Genomic DNA, 12258 nt, shown 5'->3' with positions numbered 1-12258 from the left:
GAATAGAGAGAGAAAATGATTCACAAGTTCAAATAGGGAGTCTGAAGAAGAGCTAGGAATTGAATCCAGTGCTTTGGGAGCTCAGCCCAGTGCTTACACCACATGCCCATTTTTCTTCTCAGTACAAGTCTTAATACCACTCTCCTTTCATAGGATCTTCTGATTTCACATCCTCAGCATCTCAACCTGTTCATGGTGTATAGTATATTTCTACAATAGTTTCCATTATTGCTTTCAATTTTTAAGTTATTGCAACACTGACCTTTTCTCCTCTACTCCCAGGATAACCCTAAAAGGGAAAGAGAGACATTTTACTGCTTCACATTTTCTAGATCTTCTGAGAAGTGAATTCACATCTTGCAAATTTAAAAGTCGGGAGGTGGGGGGAGTTTAAATAATTAGTTGCCCCAACTTCTAAATCTAAATGTTTTCTTTGTAGATTGTAAGAGAGCAGAGAAAAAATATAGCTATGAAGATACAAGACAAAGGCAAGATATTCCAGCCCAAAAGACAACACGAAAAAGCCAGCAGGTAAAGCAAGCACACTAATCATGTTTGAAATTGCTTTAAAAACTAAAAGAGCAGAAAGCAAATGCAATTACTGGTTTAATTAAATCTTATTCAGTCTCTGCAATTAATAACCCCAAGCCATTTTAGAAATAATTTCCCAATCACCGTTTTTTTTCTCCTAAGTGGCAAATATATAAAGTGAAGTCCCTAAAATATGTTTTAGTTGGCTTCCAATGTGAAGATTACGATGACGTTTAGTTTTTCCTTCTTAAGAAATACCCAACAAATAGTCTGGGAGCATGTATAATTCCGTGCTAAGTTAGGGGTAGAAAGCTAAGGGAGGTGTCATTTTATTCATACAAATCTACACAATCATAATTTCAATGGTGTCACCCTCTGCAGCGTGGCAGGGGGACTTGCCCTCTCTCATCCCCATCCCCCAGCACCAGGTCCTTAGGTTCTGATAATACAGTATCATCAGGAATGGGTTGAATTGTGCATCATTTGAAACTGCTTTCGACTGTAAACACAATGGTACCACATACGGCCTGGAATAATTATGTAAATATGTATTTGAGAAAATATTTAAAAATCCATTTAAAAAAAATTATTCTTTAACACGGGTGTGTCAAATATGAGGCCCTAACACAGTTAAATTGTGGCCCTTGACTGACAGTACTGTGCTATCAGTTATTGCTCAGGACATGATACCTGATTTATTTATTTTTAATGTTGCACGGTACTATAAAATGGAAGGCCAACCAAGCTGATTTGCCATGACTGGCAAAAAAAGAGGCAGTTCACAGTGATATTGACGATCAGCTTTATTAATTATGCCAAAAAAGTTGTAATGGGGCACTAGTTTGGACGTCAGCATTCAGCCAGACATTACTGGAATTCATCTGCAAATGGTTTGCATATAGTTACACAACATACATTACATAACATAATGAATTACAATCCCAACATATTTTATTACACAACTCTTGTTTTTACCTTGGTTTTGCTCATTTTTAGATATCAGTGTGGAGATGAAGAGTAGCGACTAGTAGCTGAATCTTGGAGGAGCTGGTTAAACACAATGTTCAGTGGCACCTTACACACTAAAAGAAGTGTATACATACATTGAATTTGGCAAGGCGGGAAAGGAAATACATCGAGTACAAGGAAAAAGTTGAAGATGTTGGGACAACTACCAGCTGTGGGCAAATCTTTGCTGCTCTTTATTTGATCTGGCAGGACTGCTAATTGGAATTTGCACCTCGCAGCCCTGGAAGATTTTGTGAAATACTTTTTTGCTTTAGATTTAACCAGCTATTCTGCACTAATAGCCTGGTACCTTCCTGAAATAAGAGAAAAGTCTGATCCTGACATATGGGAGGAATTTCAAAGAGGAAATTGGGTTGTTAAAAGGTCAGCAGTTCTGCGCACTTGGTTCAGAGAAAGCCCTAGGGCATGGAAACATAGCAATGAACATCATTGAGGGGTTGGTAGGCATAAGACAGCATCCAAATCCTTTTCCCCAGTTTTTCCTGACAACCCCAGAACTCTATTGAATTTTGAACAAAACATTATGTGCGGCTGAGATGACTTTCCTAGAAATAACCAAGCACCATATAGACTTATTAGTTGCTGTTAAATGCCAAGAAGGGGCTATTTTAAAGCTACAGGACAAGCTTACTCACACTGGCAACGCACTTGTGTATGATGGACCTGAGCACCTCAATATCATGACGAAAGCAGTCTTCAGTGATGAGCTAGCTAGAGATGTCAGTTGAAGGTACATTTTGGGTCATGTCTGGTCTGAAGCCTTCAAAACCCAACAGAATATCCAAGGCTCCATCAATCTAAGGGCTCCCGTCAAGAAGAACAGATTAAAGCTGTGCTTTAATGCAATGAAGAAAATCAGAGTGAAGGTGGCAGGGACTACTACAGAGCAAACCACAGACAGGTCATTGTTTGCTCATCTCCTGATCGTGTCCAGATCTCATCGGGATGTTGATCTACACGAGACTTTGGGAACGTAAAAGTTTTCCATGGTATCACGATCCATGTTCAAATGAAATAGAATAACGTATATATGTCAGGTGAACAGCAAACTAATGCACATCGTGCATGCTCTTCCTAAGCCAGAACCTACTAACAGTGTGACTAATATCTTATGCCAGCAAAGGCCTTCAGCACAGCAATCATAGATTGCATGGCTGAGGTACAAGCTCTCATCAAACCAGAAACAGTTAATATCTGCCAAGATTTGGCTGAATACTTCATCATGAGGCTACAAAGTAAATACTGGACTTTTGACAAAGTTCTCCTTGTGTTTGATGTGTATGCAGAGGATTCAATTAAAACTATGACCAGAAAGAAGAGACTTCATGGTATTGAGCCTGTCCAATACAAAATCACTGGACTTCACAAACACCTCCAATGTCACAATGAAGAAGCTACCGTCTCATATTTGCATGAAGTACAAGTTAACCTCATACCTCGCAGGAGAAGTGCTCCAGCATGTGAAGAATTGCTCAAAGAATTTCAGCATCACATGGCATAATGAAGCTGCTGCCTTGCACTGTTCAGTGGAGTTTCTTCATAGTATCATGAGGAGGCTGACGCTAAAATTATCTTGCATGCTGTCAATGCCACAGAGAGGAATGCTACTAAACTTCGGATTTTTGCACAGGACACAGATGTCCTAATGCTCTCTGTAAGACACTACCCCAGACTTCAGCAAAATTCTGTTTTTGTGCCTGCTGCTGGAGAACAGAATCACTGTCCGCCCTCAGAGATGTGTCCCTATCACTCAGACCTTAAAAGCCACAGGATGTGACACTCCTGCAAGGTTGGCTGGAGATCTCAAATTATTTTACTGGAATGCATTTGATTCAGCCTCCATAGACTCTCTCTTCACTATGAAGGTGTTCAGCCAGGCTGAGACAGTTACTGATGAGGTCAAATGCACTTGGAATCATTCGCATGCTGAGTTTATCATTTGATGGCCAACATAATGACACTTGCACAGCTAGGTTGGTGGATGTTTTCCAAGAAGCAAATGGAGAAAAATTGCCACTGACAAGGGGTGTGTTTATACCTACTATCAAGAGGGCAAATTATCAAGTAATGGAAGGACTCCAGGATGATCAAGCACATCCAAAACTGCCCTCCTCTGTTGGGCATGGATGGGTCTGTAAGGATGGACTGATCACATCAGTTGTGTGTGAAATACCATGCATTCCTGAATCAATCATTCAGCTAATCAAATGCTTGTGTGCAAAGACCAGATACTCACCAGCCCGCAAATGTTTGGCCAGCAGCCTGCCTTGTACAGAGATGTGTGAGTGCGTTGCAGATGAGGACAACTTGTGTGATAATGTGTCTAGCAGAGGTGCCTTGGACAGAGACAACGCTGCTGACTTTGATGAATAAATGTTTCCAGTCCTACACGTCAAGGCTAATTTCCCTAGGATTACTAATGATCAATGTCTTTTTTAGGTAAGCAACGCATCCCTATGTGAAAGCATAATTAGAAAAAGTTGATTTTTAAATATTTTCTTCAATATATCCACATACTTGTTCCAGGTTTGTCAGTGTATTTGTGGTAGAAAGGGCACTGAAATAATACCCAACTTGATTAATTTCCAATGACATTGTACTATCAACATTTCCATAACTTGAGGAACTGGTGCGGAAAGACCATGGGAAGGGGTGGGCAGAGGGCCTGCCATGCTGCAGAGGGTGACACCATTGAAATGATGCCTCTGTAGATTTTTACAAATCAAATGACACTCACCTTCCCTTTCTATCACTAACTTGTCCAGGTAATGAAATTTTACTATACTATGCTCCCAGACTAAAACGACTGCATCTATTTCATCTTTCCTGCTCCATTTTTGAGTAAGGTAGTGACGTAAAGAGCAGGATGAAATAACACACTCTCTGCATTGGTCAGCGTAGAATTGACATTTGAGTTCGGGTCATATTTGGAAACCCTTGTTGGTTGCATGAGAGAGATTGTGCTATTCCTGTCATGTTAAAGATATTAGTTCAACTCTAACATTGAACTCAAGGCCTATCCTCAGTGTGTACGTGTCATGGGAGGGCATGGGAGCATTTAGGCAGTTTACTGCTTTCTTTGTTTTTTATTTCTTTAACTGTTGCAAATTTACATTCTACAAAAAATATAGTTACTAAGGTCATATATCTGTTCTCCTGTCCCCTTCTCTCTTCAGAGCCAAGTGGGCAGCACAGTCTTCATATCCTGCACCACATGCTGAACAGTTTGCAGACTTTTACACAGAGGAAATGCCCTGAGAAGTATTACAGCACAAATGACAGGTTTCAGAGTAGCAGCTGTGTTAGTCTGTATTCGCAAAAAGAAAAGGAGTACTTGTGGCACCTTAGAGACTAACAAATTTATTTGAGCATAAGCTTTCGTGAACTACATGGTATCACAAATGTAAAGCAAATAAGTGACCCAAAGTTTTGCTCAGAAAGAAAGTTCTTGATCTTCATATAATTAGCATCCCAGGCAAGTCTGGAAATTCCTGGAATCTAGGTACTGAGACTCCATAGTGAGCAGAATAACTGTGACTGATTGTGTCTGAATTACTGGGGTATTCACACACCTGCCACTAAGCCCACATAGTCTTGATGGCAATCTACTCTTTGGTTGTTCCAACATCCAGTCCAGGAATCTGAACGAGCTAGCCTCATAACATTGTACTGCCTGTTCTGTGCAGCCACCAGGGTACCCCCATTAGAGCCTTCCTCTCCCACAAGAGAAACAGGTTTCAGCACCTTTGAGGGAAGGATTAAGTCATCAGAGAAGATACCTCATATTTTACCTTTTCCCATTCCCTCATATTTTGTGTCATACACATATACATTCAGAAGCCACAATCTAATCTAATCTAATATCCAGAGACACCATCGTCTACATGGGCCAAATTCTTCCCACTATTAAACACAGCAACGAGAGTGCATGGTTATAACAGAGGATGAATTTGTCCACATAATATTACAGGACTGGAGGGAAAATAATGGGATGGGTTACATGCTTTGCTCTTAAAACGAATCTCTTCCCAATTACATTGATTTACACCGAAACATTTGAGTAAGAATCTAGGAAAGTAGCCACAGCATGCCATATTGCACAACCTTTTTTAGCTTCAAGAAGAAAATCTTGTGGTTTTAATTGTATTTAAAAGAAAACCCCAAAGCCTACTGTTATTTGAAACAGAACCAAAATCTCCACAAGTGCTTTCTACTAGTTCATGAGGGAAGCAAACACAGTGTTAGAAACCGATGTCTGAATATATAGCAGCTGGGTTAACAAACCTTTGAGCCAATTGGTCCTCTTGTACCTGGCAATCCCATCACACCCAAATCCCCCTTTTCACCCTAAAGGAGTTAAAAAAGAGAGAGAGAGAGAGAGAGAGTTAACAACTGCAGCTCTTGAAAGGTGTCATATTGGAACAACTGATGATTCAGTTTTTGCGTCAAATGTATGAAACATGCCTGACTTTAACAACTCTCAGTGTAGTTTTATAGTGTAAATCCAAACTGTATACTGCCAACTGACTTAGCCTGAGTCATCAGGCATTTTCTCATTCCTTCCACTCTCAGCTCTTTGGGTATGATTTTCTTTCTAAGTAATATATGCTTTAGTTTTCCTAGACCCTGCACAAGGACATGTGGGCAAATTATCCCCGGTAGCATTTTCCCCTATGCCAAGGCTTATAGACTCAACCTGGTGTGCCTTAATGATACCACCTCCCTGGGTTATAGTGACCAAATGCTGTAGCCTGCTGGGATCCTCTTGGTATGGAGAGATACAACCTAGCTGGTTTTATTCTAATAGTGATTTCATTTGGTATCAATCAAGGCCTCAGACATCTACCACCCTGCAGTGCTGCCTGGCAACCATTGTGTCCACACATGGCTTTGCAGGTTCTTCTCTGGCTGTTGTCAGCCAATGTATTGACTGCCTGTCAGATGAGCATCTGAGAAGGGTGAGATCTGGAGTCACAGCAGAAGCAGAAGCCCTAGCAGGGAGGCAAACTTGGACTCCTTGTGCTCCTTGCAGAAGGAAGTGCATTTGGTCTTTCCAGCCTCAGTGGTGAGCAAGATCTTCATGCCAGATGCAGCCTAGGCAAGGGGAGAGTTAATGGAGCAGAAGAGAAGGCTTGGAGAAGCAATGTGGGAGAAAGGAGACCTGGAGGAAGGTTATGTCTAAGGGAGACTGGAAATCGGAAAGAGGACTAATGAGAAAGGAAAGAGAAAGGAGACCTAGAGATGGGGAAAGAGGGAGAAAACAGCCCATAGGAGGTTTGTAGAAAGAAAAAGGTCTGGAAGAATAACTCAGGAAAAGGAAGGCCTCTGGAGGCTGGAAAATGGGAGACAGAAGACCTGGATGTGGAAAAGGGAGAGAAAGAGGAATGTACTTTAGGGAAACAAGAACAGGCACCTATAGAAATCTATTTAGGCCAAGCCAACCTTACCATAGATTGGTGGGAAACAGAAATAAGTGAGAGTAGAAGACAACAAATCTAAAGAACAGAAGAAGCAGGAGAACAGAGGAGGTGGATAGAAGCAAAAGAACAAGAAATAAGGTAGGACTTGGAGCCAAGTTATGAGAAAGATGAGAAGGAGTGGGGTCTGTAAGGGGTACGGTAAAAGCTACACTAATAGATGAAACAGGAGAAAATTGTCTGTATACAGAAAGGTGCCCTTCACTAAAGGATTAGGATTCATGGATGGAAATGGCCAACTGAACCAGTTTTTCATTTTTAAAATACAGTTAATTTGCTCTCAGAACTCAAAGTGTTGAGGTGCTAGATGGTTGTGCAATCCTCCCATTCTCATTGCTGCCACTGGGGGAAAATACTGGTGCATATCGTGACTTTTGAGAGGGATCACTTCCCCACTCCCACCACAAATGGAGCACTGAGCCCTTTAATGCCAATGACCATTGTGCAGATTAAGTTCAAGGAAGCCTCAAAATTCAGATGCTACCATGTACAGTAGCAAGATATTCCTTACCTAACTTTTATCAGTAACCAATTGGAGGAAGACTTTATAGTCTGCTTTCCAAGTTTGGTTTGGAATCAGAAACATTGCACTGTCATCATTTACCAACAGTTACCACAACATGGCATCTGAGATGCTGCAGCATCTCCCTACACAAAAAGCAAGACATAACTGGAGACTCTGAGATGCTGGTTATACAGTTTGACTTTTTAATGGCAACCACTGTATGTGTTCCTTTTGCCTAATGGTTTATCGGATTGAAGAGATACAGGGTCATCTTGGAATGGAGAAGCACAGTTACCAGCACATATATCTCAGCTATTGTGACAGCCGTGCATCTTGTATATAAGATGGTGTTCAGTGAAGGAGTATACTACAGCTTCTGTACAATGAGCACTCATCACTGACCGCTCCATTAAAGCGAACACAAAGCTTGTCCCATGATTTTCCATGCAGTTTACTATGAACAGTCACTATAATTAACACCTTGTTGATACTGAACTGAAGTCATGGCCCCAGCAGTAGTGCTAGCAGAAGTACAAAGACAATATAACAAGTGAAACTTTTATCATGACTGATTGAACAAAACCATGAACCTGTATTTCAAAAATCTGATCAGTGTACACCCAGATCTTGGTCCCTTCCACTGATATCAGTTGAGCTTGTTACCTGGAGGTACCCAAATAAAAAGCTGTGCAGTCAACAAGTGTATGTAGTATGTCCAAAGAAGGGGATAACTGAATGGCCATGCAGGAAAATGACCAATCTTGTGCATGCTAGAGGGACCTATAATTAAGGCTGCATGTCTGTCACAGAGGTCACGGAAATCATGGATTCTGTGACTTTTCGTGACCTCAGTGACTTCTGCAGTGGCTGGTGCCAGAGTCGGGCAGCCCCTGGGCCAGCAGCAGCAGCAGCAGTTTGGATGTGTGGGAGGAGTCTCGGGGCTGGGGGTTGGGGTGTAGGACAGTGCTTACCTGGGCAGGGGGGCTTCCCGGCTACCACCGGCATGTCCCTGCAGCTCCTCAGCAGAGGGACCACGGGGCTCCGCGCCTGCAGGCACTGCTCCCGCAGCACCCAATGGCTGCAGTTCCTGGCCAATGGGAGCTGTGGAGCCAGTGCTTGTGGTGGGAGCAGTTGGCAGAGCCCCCCGGCTGCCTCTCCTGCTAGGAGCTGCAGAGACATGCCAGTTGGAGCTGGGTAGGGAGCCTGCCAGTCCCACCCCCCAGCATCAGCGCGGGTCCCAAGTCGCACACCGCCACCCACCCACCCCTGCATGGGTCCTGGTTCATGTGCCGCTGCCCACCTCCCTCCCCCCAGCATCAGCAAGGATCCTGGGCCACCATCCCCCAGCACCCACGACACCCCTGGATCACCCCCTGCCACCCCCGAGCACCGGCCCAAGTTTTAGTTAGGGGTATATAGTAAAAGTCATAGACAGGCCAAGGGCCATCATTTTTTGTTTACTGCTCATGACCTGTCCATGACTTTTACTAAAAATACCCATGTCTAAAACGTTGCTATCGCACTCCCTGACTTGAAGTGGTTTCCATTATATAAAGCGTTTACAGTTTGGTTCAATGGCTCTCAGCAATCCCACTGTACAAATTGTTCCAGCACCGCTGATTATTAGCAAGTCTCCGTTAGACTTGATTTGGCAATTTTCATTTAACATAGTTTAATTCCTGAAGGGCAAGAAAAAAATTATCCATTCTGCTCAATATATACAAATTCAATGTAGTAAAAGTGTTTAAATGTTACCTTAGGTCCCATTGGTCCAGGCCATCCAATTGGTCCTGGCATTCCCGGGACACCTGGAGGACCTGGTCTACCCTTAAAAGGAAACAATCAAATATTATGAAAATGGGTTTAATATCATTCCAGCACATGGGGTTTGATCACAGATGAGATGCAAATTAGAGAAGAAGTATTTTAATATCTTCAGTACAGTATCTTCAAGAAAAAAATTGCAACTGAGACATTATTTTGGCTTTTTTTTTTTTTTTAATCCCAAGGAATCCATGGTATGCTTTTTGTTGAGTCTAAGAAGGGAAGTTTGGACTCTCAGAAACAAATATATTCTAACGCATAGTATATATATCAGTGCTGGAAGTATGTATAGTATATATAGATCAGTGATGGGAGACTCTACATGCAATTTAAGATACTCATCCTTAAAAACAGGATCAGTAAACCAAATTCTGCACTCACGTATGCCAATTTAAATCAGGAGTAACCCCTTGTAGTTACACCAATGCAAACCAAATATACAGTAAGGGAGAACAGAACTAGACCACACTTGCCAACTTTCACACAGTAAATAAGCACCCCAACTTTCACAATAATTCGAAAATCAAGCTAATTCCATTTCAAAACAAGGCCAAAACAAGCCAATCTCTAAGAACCCCAACACTCTATGAGACTAGGTCCCCCGGGCCTGCAGTCTGGGACTGTGGTGGGCCCGCTGTGCACCCCTGACTCTCTCCCCTCCTTGCCCCTGCTCGTCCCCCCTTGCCCCGCTTGCCAGGAGTTGATCAAAAAAAAGAAGCAACAAGCTACAAGCCAAAGAAGCAACAAGCTACAAGCCAAAAACAAGCCCAACATCTGTGTTTTTTCACGGGTTTGGCATCTCAAAACTAGATCCATAGAATCATAGAATATCAGGGCTGGAAGGGACCTGAGGAGGTCATCTAGTCCAACCCCCTGCTTGAAGCAGGACCAATCCCCAATTTTTGCCCCAGATCCCTAAAAGGCCCCGTCAAGGATTGAACTCACAACCCTGGGTTTAGCAGGCCAATGCTCAAACCACTGAGCTATCCCTCCCGCCAGTAAATCACATTTACTAACACTGCATTTCTATAGATTCATTTTACTTTCTTTTTCAAATGTTAACCTACAATATTGATATATTTTATTAATTATGACTATAATTAGGGTAAAAAACTTGTAAGAAACCTCTAGGACCAGATCCTGGAGCTGCATCCATTTACACTGGCTGTGGAGCTGGCCTTAGGACTCCAATCAAGACCACTAGGGCTAAAAGTATGCCTTAGAATAAGCCAGCCAGCTTTCACTCAGTAGTTGTGCTCACTTACTCCAGGACTGTATTTAGCCCCACTTCTCTTTAGAGATCTGATGATTTTAATGAGAAGAGCAAGTATTCCAGTGTCTAAGATATGCCGTCTCATTATCATGTTTGATGACACTCTCTGAAATATTACTATCTGGGAAACTCAGAGTTATACAGGTCATTTATTTTTTTTCTATCTGGCATTTGAAATATAAATAAATAAATAAATAAATACTATATACATAGTTCTTATATTTACATGCCTTGTATTAATTTGAATTAATTGATTTGTGCCTCTTGTTAAAATATTCGGTGCATTATTTAAAAGAATGGCTCTTTTCTTGGTGGAATGACCTAATCTCTGCATATCTCTGATTTCATCCTGCAGAGGATTTTTTGGCTTCTTTTGAAAATTAATTACGTTAAAAGGAAGCACTTAGCCAGTGAGATGAAATATTTTGTGACATTTAGGGGCACATACTGTTGACAATATAGCATGGCTCACATGTCAGCAAATGCAAGGTTGTAGTCAGCATATTGTGCTGGTGCCAGAACCCCTCAAGTATAATCACTAACAGTTATTTGTCTTTTGACACAAAAGTCATTTAACTGAACCCTATTTTCAATGGGTGTCCGACTTAGGCTTGTGTTTCTCTGTGGATCAGTCGGGATTTTAATTTTGACTTTTTTTTTTTTTTACAGCTTTTATAACTGTTCCCAAAGTCTACTCCCCTAGGCACAGATATCTAGCTCAGGTTATTCTCTACTCTCTTTTAATAGTGTGGTTAGGAACATATCTTGTTACCCATTTTCACACAGAATTCAAATAGACTCCAATTAGACATCTGGGTCAACCCCTACTAGCTGCCAATGTCAGCTATGAGGCTGGTGCATGAACCAGATTCTATAAACCTTGATTCGTACCTTTCTTCCTGGTCTGCCAATTTCCCCCTGCCACAGGGAAAAAAAACGTATTAGTCATGGAGATATCAAGTGAAGAACAGCAGGTCATAAATGAATGTACTTAACAATGGAATTGGGAAGATCTGTGTGTCTTGGACTTCACTCTATGAGCTAAAGTGGACAATGCTCACGTAACAGAATAAATGGCATCTTCAGTTATATTTGGGTCCCAATTCAGCAATCCCACCCTATTCAGCAAAGCACTTAAACGTATACTTAGCATTAGGTATATGCTTAAAATTAAGCTTCTGCTTAAGTCCTTTGCTGAGTGTGTGTGGACTTAAGCATGTGCTTAAATATTTTGCTGAATTGAAGTCAAAAAGATTAATGTGAAAACTATTTATTGTATCTGAATGGACCCATATATTAGATATTGCATGGGATGGCGCTGCTTTTTGTTTCTTCAAATAGGGTACAATTTTCAAAAGTTACTATGCAACTTGGGACCATTGACTTCCAATGTAACTTGTGCTCCTTAAGTGCTTTTGGAAATCCCACCCATAGGGTATCAACAATCCGCCTTTTCTACAGCATTTTGTAGATATAGAAGGTGTCATTATGAAAAGCTATACAATAGGCCCACAATGATACTGAATAGTTATAGTTGAAGCTTTAAATTACAGCCTGAAACTGATCTATGGAATCCAGCTGGCATTAAAGCAAACTCTCACTAGGTGACCAGATAGCAA

At 41.6% G+C, this 12258-nt stretch overlaps 1 protein-coding gene across 3 annotated transcripts in view; it reads right to left on the bottom strand.

The window, feature by feature from the left end:
• Positions 1-12258, bottom strand: part of COLQ (collagen like tail subunit of asymmetric acetylcholinesterase) — a 67827-nt gene that overhangs the window by 19954 nt on the left and 35615 nt on the right. For all 3 annotated transcript variants that reach the window (XM_075125763.1, XM_048838509.2, XM_048838510.2), the window contains 4 exons: positions 11531-11557; positions 9298-9369; positions 5845-5907; positions 263-289 (listed from right to left, as the gene is read on the bottom strand). In XM_075125763.1, coding sequence (XP_074981864.1) covers positions 263-289; positions 5845-5907; positions 9298-9369; positions 11531-11557 — 189 coding nt within the window. The remainder of the gene's footprint in view (positions 1-262; positions 290-5844; positions 5908-9297; positions 9370-11530; positions 11558-12258) is intronic.

This window comes from Caretta caretta, chromosome 2, assembly GCF_965140235.1.
Source record: "Caretta caretta isolate rCarCar2 chromosome 2, rCarCar1.hap1, whole genome shotgun sequence".
Lineage (NCBI taxonomy): Eukaryota > Metazoa > Chordata > Testudines > Cheloniidae > Caretta > Caretta caretta.
The sequence above is the reverse complement of the archived record's forward strand: the minus strand, read 5'-3'. Positions and strand labels throughout refer to the sequence as shown.